Source organism: Solea senegalensis, linkage group LG8 (genome assembly GCF_019176455.1).
Source record: "Solea senegalensis isolate Sse05_10M linkage group LG8, IFAPA_SoseM_1, whole genome shotgun sequence".
In the NCBI taxonomy this organism is placed as follows: Eukaryota; Metazoa; Chordata; class Actinopteri; order Pleuronectiformes; family Soleidae; genus Solea; species Solea senegalensis.
Window position 1 is genome coordinate 24,668,198 of NC_058028.1, and position 17,982 is coordinate 24,686,179.

The 17,982-nt window shown below is 38.1% G+C and overlaps 1 protein-coding gene across 1 annotated transcript; it reads left to right on the forward strand.

Moving 5' to 3' along the window:
• The first annotated feature begins 3,743 nt into the window (after positions 1–3,743).
• zgc:113279 (uncharacterized protein LOC553749 homolog) lies at positions 3,744–15,746 on the forward strand. Its single transcript, XM_044031353.1, has 12 exons — positions 3,744–3,850; positions 3,936–4,110; positions 5,459–5,580; positions 6,042–6,066; positions 6,253–6,299; positions 6,443–6,587; positions 6,684–6,993; positions 7,742–7,847; positions 8,466–8,612; positions 9,866–9,926; positions 10,459–10,622; positions 13,591–15,746. The coding sequence occupies exons 2-12, from the start codon at positions 3,945–3,947 to the stop codon at positions 13,621–13,623; spliced, it is 1,326 nt and encodes a 441-aa protein (XP_043887288.1). The 5' UTR covers positions 3,744–3,850; positions 3,936–3,944; the 3' UTR covers positions 13,624–15,746.
• The last annotated feature ends 2,236 nt before the right edge of the window (positions 15,747–17,982 follow it).

The following is a 17,982-nucleotide window of genomic DNA, read 5'->3' on the forward strand; positions in this document are numbered from 1 at the left end:
TTATGCCGCTGCCCTCTTGGACAGGTCTCATTAAATAAAAAAAAAATAATGGCTTTATAACCTTTATGGAAATGCTTGCATTTTCCTTATTGATAATTCAAGGATTGTGCAGTGAAATCACTTTCTGTACAGACTGTAACGTCCTACGAGGCAAATTGTGTTTCAGTCAAAGAGCGTGGGTCACTGAAGCAGTGAAAACGACTGGGTTGGAAAAGGTAGCATTCAGGCTTCAAGATAAGGAGACAACATGTACAGAAATATGGTCACCTGTGGAAAGATTCTCAATGTCACAAAGAGGGACATTAGAGAGAGAGAGAGAGAAACGAATGACAGCGGAGAGTATTTTTGCTCGTTTTGGGGCGTTAATCTGCTAAACTGAACAGCATGAACACTATGATTTTGCTTGTACAAAAGGGGCAGTGGCAGCAAGATGTAAGCCTCTAAGCAGTTTCTATGGGGACTGTAAACTTCTTGGAGCTACATTTAAATAAAACATTTAGGAACATCAACTATTACATCGCAAACAATATAATATAAGCATTCATCTGTCTTCTACTATCCAGCGATAGGAGAGTGCTGTGAAGAAGCATTCTCAGATATCAGTGTGCATGAGTATTTGCTTTGCTTACGCTGCTGACCCCACCTTTAAAAACAAATGCACATACACTCCATTCAAGTCCATTCAAGACTTATATTGTTTAAGTCCATAAGGAAGTTGTCTCTTTGTGACTTGATAAATTCAGTTTGATTCATTCACTTGCCAATTCATTCATTTACGTGTTACCAATTGAAGATTTTTTTAAAAGTGTCACGACACGCCTCAAGGACATACAACAGAGGGAGACACGGCTTTGGTTCAAGCAGAAAGTGTATATTCATTTTATAAACAAACTGGAAATAAGACATATACTGTAGGTGACTGAGGTGTTGATCGTGCAAGAATCACACCAAAAATAATGTGTGCTGTCAGGCTGAGAGACACAAGGCGTTTCCAAGCAGCTAAAACATCCTGGCTAACCCCCAGAACAGGGTCCTAAAAGGGACCCTGGCAGCTTGGCCTCCGCCAAACAGGTGAAAAGTTTGGGAACACCGTCTCGATGAGCTTCACACACAACTACATCATCTAAAAATAAACCGCACATCCCTGCATATCACCAAAACAGGCAGAGCCAAACATAGAAGTGCAAAATAACATGTCGTGCCAAGTGCATGTTTGTCAACAAGAAAAGAAAGAAAGAAACAAACAAACAAACAAACAACAAGTGTGCCTCACTTGTTGTTTTACCGTATATTAGTTTGACATTTCAGACATTGAACATGTCGAAAAACAAATCATTTCAATCAATTGATCAACTAAGGACACATCCATTAAAAAAAGAGTGTACTCTATGTGATTGATTTATTATGAAAAGCAGCTCCACCACTTTTGGTTCACATGACATGATGATATGCTGTCTATTAAAGGCATGTTTTCATATGACTCCCTTTTTCTCACGTCTCACATGCTGCTGCACTACATACATTCCTTCAGTCATGTCTTCCCGCTGCTTTATGTTCTGTTGCTTGTTGCGTCATGTCGGCAACTGAGTGCATGTTCTCACTATTATTACAAATTATTGTACAGGCCAGAGCTCGGACTGGTATGTAAGTAGTGTTTATTATGTTGTGTTCATATTGCAGCTTTTTCTTTTTGCTTTTTTATAATGGATATTTTTAGTTGTACAATTATTATTTTTTAAGATAACAAGTTGAATTGTCCTTATAATCAAAGTTGCAGCCCTTGTCTATGTAAATTATTACCTCTGCCATGGAGGTTATATTTTTGGCCACATTTGTCTGTTTGTAAGCAGCATAACTCAAACAGGACATTTTGATAACATTTTCTGGGAATGTAGGTTATGGCCCAAGGCTTTATGTCTCTATTTCCAACCATGCAAGAGTCGAGTGTATTAACACTGTGGGAAACTGAGCAGCTTTGGCAGAAGCTGGTGTTAGACCAGTTATTTACTTGATATTTGTGAATGTTTTGCCAAAGTTGGTAGCTGCAGCTTCACTCTAGTGATTGTGTTTCATTCTTAGCTGCAGATGAAAACTAGTCTTTTGGCTAGTTTCTGATTATTTAAAGAAATGTTTGTTAACATACATTGTCCGTGTCAAATAAACCGATACAATAAAACAGACAATTTTACAGAATTATTTGCACGAATGAGCCAAAGCATTTGCAATTTGTTCAAAAGGAGAAACTGTGTTTATGAAATGACCATAGGTGCGTGAATACGAACCGATTCTGTAACTAGAAGATGACATTTATAGAGTTCACGTGTTGGGACTGAAACATTACTGCAGCTTCCGTATTTCACTGCAGTGGAGCAAGCAAATGGCGCCTCGAGTTGTGCCTTGTTAGCCTTCTGTGATGACATGAACTGCTGTGTGCAATTCAGTTTTTTTAAACCTTTAAAACAGAGCATTTAAGCTGCTTTTTTCCCATTACTATGTTAAAACTTTTATGCAGAGGCTATAAGAATGTGCTATAGGTGTCTTATATTCTTTTTTTTCACCACAACTTACAGGCAATGTGATGTAAAGGTTGGTTTTTTTTTTTACTTCCACCAACTATATAAACACACCTGAGCAAAAAGTACTAAATTTTTGTTTTTTTCACAGAAACACAGAAGTTCACTTGGCACGTTTTTATGGAAAAAAAGAAAAAAGAAAAACTATGTCTATTTTGTGAATTGTCACTACTCTTGTTTTTTTTGTTGTTGTTGTTTTCAAACGCAATATAAAATGAATTATAACTTTGACTCAACAGCCCATAAGAAGACGATAATTTTGTTGTTGAAAACCTTGTAAAGCCTAAAGATAAGACCTATAAACACACACCCCAGGATGTACATATAAGGAGTTGTGTGTTATTCCCACAGCAATTTACCAAGGGTCCACCTGCAGCACAGATCTGTGCTGTGTGAGCATGAAGGGTTAACAGAAGAAACAGGTTAACGTAAACAGGCATGTGTGGCAGCCTGAAAACCTGAGCCATGAAAATAATAATAATAATTCTGAATAAAAATATTTGAAAATTTAGATAAACATGTGATGAGTGAAACTTTCCTCCATGCTAGCTGCTTCCAGGGTGGAGTAAATAACATGTGGAGGTTCAGCGGGCAGCTTAGATGATTTGGGTAATTTGTTAGTTTGACATATCATGGTAGGTATGGCAAGTAGTTTTAACATTTAATAGACAGGATATTAACCACAAAGTCAAAACTACAGCTATGGATTATCTGCAATTCAGTTTTTACAAGTCAAAACTGCAGTTACAGACATCCATAATTCAGACTTCACTTTTGCCATGTGTATGGGTTTTGTCGTTATAGTTCAAGTTCAAGGTGCCTTTAATTATCCTTAATTGAAGATATCTACATTGTCTCTATCTTATCTTGAGATATCTTGAATCAAGGTGCAGATAGTCAGAAAGAAGTTGTAGATTAAAAGTTAGTAGTTTTGACCAGTAACACAGATATCTAGTACTAGTCACAATGCAATTACGATTAGTCAAAATGATGTGACAGATAAAATTAGTTCTGTCAGAGGAAAAACTACTAAAGCACCGCACTATCATCCACTTCAGTGAATTGTGCCGTGACGTGGGCGTCGCCCGTGTACATCCCTCAGGCAGTGGGTGAGGCCACTGTAAAGTACAGAAGCGTCGCACACAAACCTGTCAGTCAGTCACACACGCACGCACACACTCACAACAGGTGTCAGTGAGCAGGAGCAGAGCAGCAGGACCTCAGCCCGGAAGGAGAGCAGCCTCAGCAGCCTCAGCACCAGCACCACAACGCTACCTGTATGTCACCGCGAGCTCTCAGCACTTGGGAAATTGGCAAGTGAAAGCCACTTTAAGTTATTTTAATTCTCTCTTTCCTGCGTAGTTGTGCAAAATGAAAGGAAGATACAAAAGAAGGGACCAGAAAGACAGAAGTGTTGTGACAGCGGACGTCGTCGCTGGGCTCGCTCTTCTCCCTGGAGAAATAGCCGCGGGCTTGTCCGAACCTGATACACCTGACGCCCGTTACACCCGACAGGACGAACACGGGAGTAAAAGAGGTACTTGCTTTGGTGGAAAAAGTGCACGTTTAGTGTTTGCTTAGGTTTTGAAAGCATGTGTTTTAAGTTAATAAGGCTCACTAGCTTGTTTTAACATGGTTAGCATGGTTTAGCTAATAGCTAAATAGCTAAACTGTGTTATAATCAGAATTGGGACAAGACAAATAAAGTGCAAGTATCGAGTCAAAGAATCTTACCAGAAAATGACTTTGGTAGAAGTTGAATTTTTATAATTAAGTAAGTAAAGTAAACGTTTTAAAGTATATGACATTTATTGTACTTAAGTATCAACAGCACTTTTCTGATATGAAATGTACTTAAGTTTTAGAAGAAAATGTAACAGTCTTAAAAAAACGTGACAAGTTAGGATTGAACAATGGTCGCTCAGTGATAGGGCGAGTTGTTTTTCAACTGAAAGGTTGTGGGTTCAAGTCCTCGCTCTGCTTGTCAATCTGTGTCCTTGAGCAAGACACTTAACCCATGTTACAGCGTGTGAATGGCAAAACTATAGTGTAAAGCAGCTCATCACGACTAGAAAAACACTATATAGAAAATATAGTGAAGTATAAGTTGCTGGAAGTTGCTTTACAACTAAAATTACAAAACTAGAAACACAGTTAATTTTCCTGTTGTTGACGTCCATTACAGCTAAAGATCCTCATAGAAGGAAGTCATGTGAAGGTAGACAGTTTAACTAATAACTAATTATAAGAAAGCGTTCAATGAGCAAAAACCTTGCATAAGGTGTCCCACTCAAGTTGTGAATCCAAATCACCACCATGAATCTAATCATTCCCTTTTTGAACCATATTGATTTTCCAGAATAAAAACAAATCTTACTGGACAGAGATAATAGTTTAAAGTGTTTACTGCTGCAATAACAATTTCTTTTCATCATTAATGAATTGTCAATTTTTTTCTTGATTAATCAATTTGTTGTTTGTTCTGTAACATGTCAAAACATGTTGAAAACTACAGATTGGCATATCCCCAACTTCACCCTGTCTTGTTTTCCCACAAGCCAAAGATATTAAGCTATTTGTTACAGGGAAGTCATTGTGCCGACTGAGCCACGGCCACCTGTTGTTCACCTGGAATACTTTTTTACTTCTGCCTCTAAAGTTCTTGTTTGAGTAACAGAAAATATTCACACATAGTAATGAGTTTGTCTTTAAAATACACAAACTTATTTCTTTGAAGCAACACAACACAGTTACAGTCTATAATTTTAGACTACTTCACCAAGCATGTGTGAGACACTGAACAGCATCTGATCCTGCTTCTCGGTGTCAATGTTGTGTCATCTGCTCCTTTCATAAACGTGCCTTGTTCACTGTTTGCTCTGCAGGTGCTAAAAGATCTATCTACGCTAGTGAAAAGGTTTACCTTGGAGTACGTGTCAAAATGCCAGTGAGGGACCTACTGAGACAAAAGCGTATAGCTCAAGGCTGGGAACCTCAAGATCTTCAGGTAACATTTTATTCCTTTAATAACTGATAAAATGTGAATAATGTGATAATGACAGCAGGACAACATTATATTTCAGGCATGCAAACTTCACATCTGATCATATCTTTTGTTTGCTGCATGTCAAAAGATTCTCAAAGGAAGTGTCCAAAATTAAAATAAAATCACATTGGCTTATCTTAATACCTAAATATCTGAACTAGTCACAAATACATAGAAGGTGTGAATAATCTCCTTGTACAATAATCATTTGACTGATCACTAACTGTGTTATTGTCAATATTAGGATCAGTTGTTACATTCAGCAACTTCACATTGTGTGTCAGGCTAAAAATCACTTTTTTTTTACCAGAACACCAAATTTAGTTAAGTTTAAGTCTGAAAAGTGTATAGATTTTGCATGAATTTGCACAAATGTAACTGATTTTTTTCCCTTTGCATATCCCACAAATGTATGGATGCAGGAGACATGCAGCAAGAGAGTCAAAGGTTAGTAAAGATCCTTCACAGTAATTCAGGAGGGGTGTTGTGTAGCTTAATGGCTTGAAATCAACACCATTAAGCAGTAAAACCGACTAGTCATCAGCCTGCGGTGTGAAAGCGACATTCTGGCTTCACTTTGTGTGTTGATCAGATTGATACTGGCAGAAATAAACTTCACTCTTTCTCCTGCAGGAGAAAAGAAACGAGTCAGCACTCGTACAGGATGCCAGACCACCAAGGTAGGTGTTGACACACAGATACAAACTCCCCCAAAAGGTTCCCTCAAGATTTGTGTAAAAAGCAGGTTCATGAACCACCTTAAATCATGTCTCGAGGAGCACCTCAGATACCACTACATACCTTGGCTGTTTTTGGTTTTCAGAGAAAACTTCCTACAAAAAGCCTGGAGGAGCTGGCAATCATCGTCGAAGTGTTGGAAGAGGATCTAAGGACCGGCCATACCTCCCGCTCCCCTTCACAATTCCTGTCCTCTGAATATGCAGTGTCCCCTGAGCAGTCACCAACTGGTAATGATTGTGGTTCTCATATCACCTTGAAGACTATTTTAATTTCAACTACAGTCATACCTCCTTACATGGCAGATCCTCTTTTTTAATGAACAGGGTACAACAGTGACGAATCCGATGAAATGATCCCCAGCCCGCAGGCGTACATGACATACTCATTCGGCACAGCCGAGTACCACCAGGTCCCATCTCCTCCTGGCTTCATGTACACCAGCCTCCAGCCTTCCGCTGCTGCAGGAATGGAACACTGTGGACGAGGAGGAGGGGAGGAGGGGTTTGAGCCCCAGAGCCACAGCTGGAACCTGAACAGCTCTGAGTTCTTCTGGACCCAGCTTCAGAGAGAGGAGATCCGGTTGAGGGACATTTCTGATGCAGCACTGTTGGCAGCAGATGAGCATGGCAGAACGTAAGTTTGCGGCAATTAGTGGAGCAACTTATTAAGCTACTTATTAAAGGAGATCACTTTTTTATTACAAGACAACGCGTAAGCATGAAAGGCAAAGCTGCAGTGCGTAACGTTTGTTTTTTCGCGGAGGGTTATTTTGTTCTAAATGTTGTTACTGTTTGGTTGTCGTAAACAGAAACAATGTAACATTCATCTGAAAACGGGCTGTGGCAAGCAAAGCTGTCACACCTGACTGAGGGAGCCCATCAAACTGCTAAATTGGCAGGTTTTCTGAGTAGTACAATTCACCTATGAATCTTTTCTTTGTGTTTTCAGTCACACTCCACACAACAGCCGTCTCTCTTTACTTACTCAATGTTACTGTTCTAGTGTGCAATGTGGGTATGTCACTAGGCAACGTGAGATTTAAGTGCTGCTATGCTGAGAAACACAGAGTCACATGGAGCTGAGTGGCTTAATCGGAATTGTGTGAACTCGTATGACATTGGTTTGTACATTTATATTAAAAAGTTCCACAGTTTTTAATGTCTGCTTTGTGAAGGGTGTGCACCTGTTGTGGTTCAGATAATTTAACTCAGTAAAGCTTGTAGCTTTTGGCAGCTCCTCTTTGCCTCCTTAAATCCCAGGTTCAGGTCACGAAACCTCTCACTAGCTTGTACGGTACCTTATGTGTGTCAGTAAATACCAGTAATGTCATGTGAAGTTTTCCCTTTTGTCTAAATGTGTGGGATTGTGCTTGTCTGTCCAGACCTCTCCTCAAAGTGGCATGTGTGGGAAAGAGAGCACTGGGCTACGCCATAGCTAAAAGAATGGCCGCACTCAACAGCCTGGACCTTAAAGACTCTGATGGAATGGTACAGTATATATTTGAGTTGTTGAAATTAAATCTGCAATTTATTTGTCTTTTTTAGGATTATTGTCATCAATCGGATAACTTCGGTCTCTTTTTCGTAAAATTGTATTTGTAAATATAAGTCTGTTGCAGAGATTCACTGAGAGGCACAGAGAAAGCTTCTTCATTTGATCATGTTGTATTGTTTCTCCACATTTATGTACAATTAGTACCATTTAAAAGCTAATTAAGGTTGTGTGGTTACTCGGTTTGCGGTTAGAGCTTTTATTTGAATAAGTATGTATGTAACTATTCTATACTATGTAACTATTCATTGTTTAAACAGAAGATGCTGTTGCTGTCCTATGGTGTGTTCACACCAAACCTGAAGCTGCTTTTTCACATGATAATATCACATGCATTGTGTGTGCAGATGCAAACTTTGCATCACTTATGTACAGCTAATGTACACAAGTAGTGCGAGTATGAGTACGAGTACTTTGGTGTGAGTGCATCTTTAGCCACAGCTGTATGGAAACAAATTTCATCTGGGATCATTTTCATTGGACAGTTATCAATTGTTGTTATCACATTGCAATAGGACAATATTTATTATTATGTTATGGCCTTCTTTTCTCAGACGGCCCTCCTTCATGCAGCAAATCATAATCATCACCTCATGGTGGCCGATCTGATCCGTTTGGGGGCCAACGTAAATGAGACCAACAATTCCGGAAAGTCCTGCCTCCACCTCAGCGCTGAGAAAGGCTATATCCGAGTCCTGGAGGTTAGAGCAATGTTTTCCTTTCTAATGCTTAAAATGTGTTTGGGACGGGTTCTTCTCATGCAAGCGTAGTATTTCCAGTAAAGTCCCAGTCGACTGGTCGATTTATGAGTCGATACGTTCTGGTTCAACTCAAATTCTAATTGGTTGACTTATTGCCATGTTAATTTCATACAGTCTAAGGTTAATTTGATTTCATCTGGAGGAATTTACCAAGTGCTAATGGGCGCGTTTTCAAGGCACCCCTGTTTCACAGGTAACAGCGTGCGTGTCTTCAGAGAACACCCCCCTTGTTTTCAGTATTTTGGATTAGCCCAACCCACAAGAGACAGATAGATTAAAGAACGTCCTCCTCTAACATCCATGTCAAAGACATCAGCAGTGTGGCAGCATTTTACAAAAATAGATGGCGGGAAAGAAGTCGAATGTAAAGGTTGCAAGCAACAGTTTGCATATCACAGCTCGACTTCAAACATGGCATGTCATATAAAGCAGTAAGCTAACTTGTCTGCGTTATTTACAGCCCTAGTTTGATTACAGCCCTAATTTCCAGGGAATAAAGCGTCTCATTGAAAATCACTCTGATAGGCTGCAAATTACAGGTCCAGTGTTTGGGGTTTTCATCCAAAGTCATCTTTCAAATTTTAGAAAATGAGTTGTGCAGAGGACAACTATCTGTTTCATATTCATATTCACTGCGTCTACATCCACGTTGTTTGTTACAAGTTGTTGGATGCCAAAGATAAGGCTGCCTTTGATCCAGACGAACAGGTTGAACAGGTACATGTCCTGGATATTCTCTTTTCATGTCGTCAAGTCAATAAAAACTCTTTGGCTGACTCAGATGAAAAGCAATTGAATGCAGAAAATCAAGTGTTAATAAATACCTAGCCTGAACAGTGTTATGTGTGAGGGAATGTTTTGAGATCTTAAGGTGTTTGTGTACAGAGCTTTTTTAAGTGGGGCTAATTATCATCTGTGCAAGCTGTCATTATGAATTTTACCTGATTCTGTCTGTGTGCGTGTCTTCAACACTCGTCTGTTTTTACTCACATTATTAGTTGAACTAACTGAGCGTAAATTAAATGTCGTGCACACTTAAGCACACATAAAAACACCACTGCCCCTGTTTGCATCAAACTACTCACCTTTCCTTTTTAAACGTTTGGTGTGTGATAGAGACAAAGTGGACAGACTTTGTCAATCACGTTCCCTCTGTCTTCCTTTCAAACGTTAATGTGTATGTTTTCTTTTAGGTTCTGAAACACACAATGATGGATGGTGTGTATGTTGACGTGGAAGCCACCGATAACTGCGGTATGTACTTTTAAAGATTATAATGATTCACTTTAATTTAAATTTAAATTCAGTTACACATGAAATAAACAAAGTACATACAAAATATGTGCAGTGAATACAGTAAAATGTATCACTACACAAAAGAGGGTTAGAAACATTATGTCTGTAATTTAAGTTCATTTGAAGAAGTTTTACAGCGAAGACAGTTGAACTGAAGTTACCGCTACAAGTTACTACTCCTGTATTAAATGACTTTACTAAGTGTTACAAGATGTTTTGTTTTTGTGTGAAAATAAAAAAATAAAAAGAGAATCTAAATAACATAAATTGAGGCTCGAGAATGACTGGAAAGACTTATTTTATTGACAATAATAAACTACGTTTGGCCAGATAAGTATGGCTATTTCCTCGGTATTGTATAAAAAATGGAGAAGATGTATTGGATCATAGAGGCATCTATATATATTGAATTAAATATCATTACAATAATTTCCTGTGTGGAAGACTGTGAAGAAAATATCCAGTCATCTAAATCTTTTCATCTCCTCAGGAATGAGCGTCCTTCAGTGTGCTTCGCTGGCCCTGAAGGCCACAATGTGTGAGCTGGAAAACAGTAAATCCCCCAGTCACAGCAGACTCCACACACTCCGCCAAGAGCAGATGATGGAGACCCTGGAGTGTCTGCTGCACATGGGCAGCTACCCTCATACTATGGTATGTCACTGTCATTTTTGTCTTATTCATGTTTCTGTAATTCGAAAAAAAGCTCACCAGAAATATGCAGATATGGAAAGAGTACATAAATGTATTATTTTGATGAAAGTGAAAATTTGTAAGTAAAAAAAAAAAGAGATTATTTTCATAATCAATTAATCTGTCGATCAAATCGTTTGGTCCATAAAATATCCTTAACAAAACCTTAAAAAATGTTGATCGGTGTTTGGCAAACCTGAAAATGATGATGTTCTCAAATGTCTTGTTTTGTTCACACACCAAAATGATTAACTTTTAAATCTTGTTTTAATCATGAAAAAAGCTTTGAACCGATTCATTGATTATCAAAATGGTTGTCGATTAATTTATTCATTCATTCATTGTTTCCACTCTAAAAAGAAATCAGGTAAATGAAAACATTATGGGTGGTCGTGCAAAAAGGACAAGGGGATATAAATCTCAAATGACTTGTTTTCAATTAAAGGAAAATGTTTACAGATACAAAAAAAAACCCTGCAAATGTTAAATGATTTTACGAGGTATCATTTATCACTTTAATGCAGATCACTTCACTTTCTTCTGGCCATAGTTTCCAAAGTAGTTTATTTATTTATTAACTGTAAAAGCTATATAAAATAAAAAAATAAAAACTACTCATGCAGTTACGTGAGTAAATGTACTTTGTTACTTTCCACCAAATATATCATCAAATGGAATAGTTTGATACTAGTAATGTACGCATTATGTGACACATATAAAGTTCCATCACTTTAGTTTCAGTGGATGAATACTAACTATCAAGTGGTTTGTTTCTTCTTCTTTTTGCCTTGTGTGCTTATTATTAGATGATTAGACACAGTAAAGAGAGAGATGGGAAAGGCGTACATATTGCAGGTAAATGAAAGTAAGAAAACAAAACTGGGACTGAGTGGCAGCTTTTCTAAACACCCAATGAAACAAAAAGCTGCTCTGTTTAACTAAAAGGAAAATAGTGAAGGGTGGCACCAACCAATGTACCAAACAGAATAAAACAGCTACTCTATGTGCACGCAAAGGTGTGTCAGTCACTTTGATCTCACGTTGTGATGCTGATCCTCCCACAACAAACAACCACAATGTAATATGATCAGTGCACACGCATAAGTATGTATGTAATGTCCTCGTTGGTGTTTGGCCCTCTCAAAAACCCGGCAACCATTTGTCCTCTCAGCAGGCCCTGAGCAGGTACGTTCACTCTGACTCTGATTACCTGCTACACAAAGGCCTGGCAGAGCTGTGGCCTGGTATCATTGGATAAACAGTAGCCAGAGGATTTTCAAAAAGGTTAAACAGCGTTGACTGCATTATGTATTTGTCCCTTGTTTGCAGTTGGGCTTTTTAGTAGTACAATCCCGACGAGCCTAAACATACAATAAGTCGGTGTGAACTTTAAAAAAAAAAAAGAATAACAAGTATGTTTTCAAAAAGATAAAGGTCTGGCTCCTCCCTGTTACATTGTGTACATACTGCAACCTTTTATAATCTCTTTTCTGATATAATGTCTGGCACTGCTTGTCTATTGTGAGGCGTCTGATGTCAGATACAGTAGTAGTGGTGACAATGACTATCAGTTAATGATACACTCAGCTTGTTTTCCACGTTAGTGTCTATAGCCCTATTTGGACGGGGTTAGTTTTACATGGGGAGGTGGAGTAATGTCATTTTACCACAGGACATCTGTAATATTAATGGCCAGTTCGCATGGGATAAGAAATCACTCCGCTCGATTCATGCACCGTCTGCACCTCCTGTCGCCATGTGTCTTCTGCGCTTCTTCTTCATAACACAAGTGCAGACACACATCAACATAGCTCCTCAAGCCATGCTTGAAAATCCATGGAAAACTACTTGTGAACAGGAGATGGTGGAATATTTACGCACATGTCTGCTAGTGTTATCTCTGATAATTGTTCCGGACCTTTTTACCCCTAATCTTTACTGTCGTCATCCGGTAATGACGGCATGACACATTCGGACAGGACTAAACTCACTGAGAGGCACTGGTAATTATTACTTTGGCAATTCTTGACTTGTCAGTCTTTGTTAAAGTGTGTTTTGATAAGCACCGCTCTCCAAACTCTGGTGAGGAGTGTTTCCTAAGCAGAATACTTTGCCTTCTTTTACAGCAGTAAGAACATAATCATTCTGAGATTGTGTTGCTTAACTAGGGTGTTAGACTTGTCTTTTACTTGATCAATGCTTTCCATTTCGCCTGAAGCATGAGTTGACATTTTGATGAGTACTTTTTTCTGGACAGTTGCCTATCAGTGATGACACCTGTAAATTGCGCTAACTCTGTTGGTGACCTAGCAGTCATTTAACTGGAATGCTAATAATCTTTTATCACAGAAAATGTGCTTGGCAGTCATGAGAATGTATTTGTGAGTGTTTTTGGATTTCTTAGTGGCCTTTTATATGAAATGTAATGTGCAGTATGCCGGTGTGCTTTTGAAATAGAGAATAGACGAGTGTTTGCCAAGTTCTTTACAATAAAGGTGAGTAGAGACAAGCAGCAGAGACATTGTTTTTGAACTGACTGATTGATCTGTCACTGCACTAGTGGAACACTTTGTTAGTAGGATATTATGACATTTGGAGACGTGAAGTGCAGTAATATAGATCACTAATGCACCCACATGTTCTTCTGTATGAGACATTTCATGTTCTGATATACTGATCTGAAAACATTTACATATTTGACACACTCAGGCATTCTGCATGAAAACTGATGGCCACATGTCAACAATACAAAATACCTTTTAATGACCATTTGTGCTTAAATATCACCGTACATCTAGACACGGCAACATCAGAGTGTGTTAGCATGAAGGCCAAAGTGAGGGTGATGTGAAGCACAACTGAGCTTGACAAAGCACAGCTCATAGTTACATAATCCTAACTTGATTTTCTTTTCTTTTGACTTTTCCAGGGAAGCTGGGGCATGCAACCTCGACTCAGCTGACCATGCATCACACCTGCCCGGCAGGGCACTTTGGAGACCCCAACAGTAATGTTCTGATTTGGTTCAGGCTTGAATTCATCATGGAGAGACCCCAAATATTGAGGTTCTTTTCTGTGTTCAGGCCTGTTGTGTAAAGCATCTGGTGTTTTGTGTGTGGTAAAAATGCCTGACTTGCAACCAGGTATTTTTTTTTAAAAAACATGCACAGGAACAGTAGGTGCCCATTAGCTGGTTTCTATGAAACTTCCATTGTTTGTTACATTGTGTAACAAGTTGTACTCAACTAGAGTGTCTGTGGTGATCCACACATTTAAGATGTAACAAAATCAGCTTCTGTTTCACACTGTAACAGTAGTAGTATTTAAGCATCAGCCTTAAATCATTTAAAGCTGGGAGTAGTTTGAATTATGTCAAGACGCAGTTCATAGATTTGTCAATAAAGATAATTCTCCTGTGATATACTTTATATATATTTGTACTAAAAGAGATTTAGAGAAAAAGATTGTATATATTGGATCATTTAATAGACTCTAGAGGACATGATAAGTTCAAGTTTTGAGGGGTGAATATTTAGTTCATTTGACTCAGCACATTTGTGTGTGCATGGAAATGTGTTTTTGTTTATGCATGTCCAACATCTTAAAGAATCAGTGATAATAAATACTGAGGCAGTTTGGGAACAATTGGAGACCCCGTCCATTATTAGTGTGTTTCCTAATAAAGTGTTCAGTGAGTATTGAGTACACTGCAGTGTGAAATGTGGGAAAACCATGGGACATTTTGTTTGCTTTCTTACTGGGAAATGGAGGGTGACGCCAGTTTATTCTCTGTGTTTCTTCTCTTCGGCCTAGCTTTAGCATAGCCAGCATGCATGGTACTGGACGACTGGAAAAGCAAGTTTTTATAAAGTCAAACATTCTGTTAGAAGGCACTTACCGTGTTCACAGAAGCTGTTGCCCGGTCGTGGTGTCCTCATTGTGAGTTTGTCAGTTGCCATGGCATCACATACAAGCTGTTGTTTTCGGTGTCCTGAATCATTAGAATCAGTTAATTAGAAAGATTTGTTCACCGAACTGTTCAGTACTGCACGACCGGCACAAAGTCTCGGTCTGACACTGAACTGAAATACAAGTGAAATTTCAGCAGTGCTGTCACTAAATACACAACACATAACAAACATTACAGCTCTTTCTACTCAATCGATATTGGCAATATTGTGCCTTTATTTTTATATAATATAATTACATTTATGATTTACAAATTTACAGAGAACATTTAAATGCATATTGAGATGTCACTAGAATTAGATTTTGAGAAGCACCAAACATTTTCTTTGGTAAATCTGTTTACATTGTGTTGAGTTTATGCTAAGCTAGGTGAAACACATGTTGAACAAAACTGATGTGACTCTCTGCTCGTGTAGATAAATATCATTGTATTCCATTAAAGTCAGGGTTTGGGGACATTGTTCTTTTAAGTTCATGTACATGTTTGAAGATGTTACTGAAACATTATGACCAGCCCTGTTTAATACGCTGTGTTCTCGTGCCACACAAATAGGCTCTTGGTAACTCATTATATGGTGCACTCACTCATTCATTCTTTTATGGTGGAAACAGGCCTTAAGATGTTCAGACATCTCACAGATTTTAAAATAAAAGTTTTACTAGTCAGTGTGATCAGTGTAATTTGCTTTGCCAGTTAATGGTCATAATGTTTCAGCTGGTCATTTTTAAGTAATTCATCAGGTCTTTTTGTGAAATGTAGCACAGTTTTTAAAAACAGATGAATTATGTTGGATCATTTTCTTGCTTTTATGTTGACATTGTCATCATTAGCATCATATTCTGGGTTGAACTTTACTCAAAGATGCTAAGAGCTTCTAATATGACACAGATATCAAGAGTACTTTATTTGCTGTTGTTTAAAGTGTGTCGACAATAGCTAATATGAAATGTACTGATCTATTGTTTCCATAGTTGATCTGTGGTTGACATTCTACTACAGATCGACTAACCCTATGCCAGTTAAAGGGTCAACGGGAGTCATCGTTACACTTATATGTTTGTCATACTTAAATGTTTGTTGTGTTTATTCTACAATACATATTTTTATATACATCACCTACAGTGTTTTGTGATCATTATTGACAAACATCGGAAGCTCATTTCGGGCCCAGTTAGTTATTATACATGCATTCTTAAATAGAACAAGGAAACGCCATAATTATGCAAATGTAAAATGCTATAATATTATAATATAGTGTTTTTGAGCGGTATATATATATCTATATATATATATATATATACTGTAAATATATATATACTATATATATATATATATATATATATATATATATATATATATACACATAATTCTAATAGTTCAAAATGTGCAAAGAAATGTGTGGGCAATATTAAAAAAGATAGTATAGTATACACAAGACCCTTTACTAATGTTTTATATAATTTAACCCGTTTCTTTTCAGTACATTGTGTTCGCTTTCGGTAGACCATTATTTTGACTGGAACTGGAAATAGGACTGCTTGGTTTGGTCCATTTGAGTAGAATTGACCAAGAGTTTAGTCACTTTGAGGTTTTTATACTGTGAGTGTATTTTTTATATTTAATGGGTTTTTTCTTTCTTGAGAATGTCATGTTTGGAACTTTTGGACCCGCTGTATCTCCTGTCCACACAATAATTTTACCCTTGGTTATCGGGAGGTATTAACAAAACTGCATTTATCATATGTGAAGAATTATTTTTTCCATAAATATGCTGAGCTCCCACCGAAGAACTTCAATGACATCTGCTCTTACTTTAGATAAAGATGATAGTCTTGGGTCTTGTGGTATTAAACGTGCAAACAGAACCCTTTATTCCCATTCATTACATTACAGTCAGTTACCAGATGATTTTATCCAAAGATGCTTACAATAAGTGCATTTAGGTGAGTAAATAAACAGTCAGAAATCATATATGGGTCTATGTCGTTCTAATGTAGCAGGAGAGAGGTCTCCCCTCTGAATAATGATTCAGAGGGGAGATTTTGATGCATGTGTTTTGGCTTTCTGCAGATCACTTTTCTTTTGCAGCACGTTTCTCACGTTTGCATTTGTTTTGTTGTCTTTGGGCTTTTGAATCTGCAGTGTTTGTGAATACATTTCTCCTTCTGCATGTGTTTTGGGTCGTTGCAGTCACCGTAGTACAGAGCGAGGCGATTTTTGATTATGTCCTCACTACTGTGACGTATGTTTTTGTTGTAGCAGCTCTTAGTAGAGCTTGTTCGGTAGTATTTTTGTGAAGAGTAGACTGGAGGTGGTGCGGTTGTTGTTGACGGAAAGAAGAGTTTTTGACATGTTTTTAAGGAATTAAAAGTGAGACGATGTTGATTATTTATCTACGTTCCCAGTATAGACGCCCTTATCTCAGCTACACTACGAATGAATCACAAACAAAACCGTCAGTATCCACAACATTTGTTAAAAATCACTTCAGTGGTTTAATCTTGATGCTGCACATGCGACATGGACACACAAACTGCACTGAAAACAATGACCTCCTGGTCTGAGTTTCTACAAAAGTTTGGCATCATTTAAGTTAAGTACAATTAAGTGAGTAAGCAGCTTTTCTGCATGGCAGAATGTCTTCTCTCGTCTTCTCTCAGATCAGAGCAGCTGCAAGAATAATCCTCACCAGTTTCCTCCACGTGCCTGATTGACAGTGAAATAGAAACCGTTTTAGTCATGACCTTTTTCTCAGCATTGAAATGATAACTCATTAGTTTTTCTGACATTTTGTGCTTCTGTGCTTCAGGTTTTGGTTGCACTGTGGTCTGAACTGTCCCCGTTTTTCTTGGTGTGTTTTGTTAGTTTCCTGTTTTGTTTTGGACTTCTTCTTAAAGTATGCACCTTGTCTAGTTATGTATCCTGTGTTTGTGCTGTTTTCCCTCCAGTGTGACTTTCTGCCTCAGCCTGATGTGATAGACCTGTGTCTCATGAGTGTCACCTGTGGCCCCTAATCAATTTCATGTGGCCCTGTACTTAATATCAAGATGTGATGAGTCTCTGTAACGCTTTTATTTTGAAATCCCATTAAATGTTGTCACAAATATCATTATTGCAATATAACATGATTATATTTTAAGCTCATATTGCCGAGACCCTAGTGAACAGTTGTTTTTTTTCACTTCACTGGCCCCTCCTGACCAGACTAGGTCCTCAGTGGCCCCCAGGTTCGAGGGCCCTGCTCTACAGCTTCCTACATAGTCATCACTTTTATTCCTCTTGTATGTTAGTGTGTGAAATGAATACAAATTTAAGAATAAAACATGAGGCAGACTTAGACCTTGTCACACA

Bases quoted from the DNA above. Each gene is read 5' to 3' on its own strand.
- zgc:113279 (XM_044031353.1), top strand. From the start codon at position 3,945: ATGAAAGGAAGATACAAAAGAAGGGACCAGAAAGACAGAAGTGTTGTG. The intron at 5,581-6,041 runs GTAACATTTTAT...GTATGGATGCAG, and splicing joins GGGAACCTCAAGATCTTCAG to GAGACATGCAGCAAGAGAGT. The intron at 6,300-6,442 runs GTAGGTGTTGAC...TTTGGTTTTCAG, and splicing joins CAGGATGCCAGACCACCAAG to AGAAAACTTCCTACAAAAAG.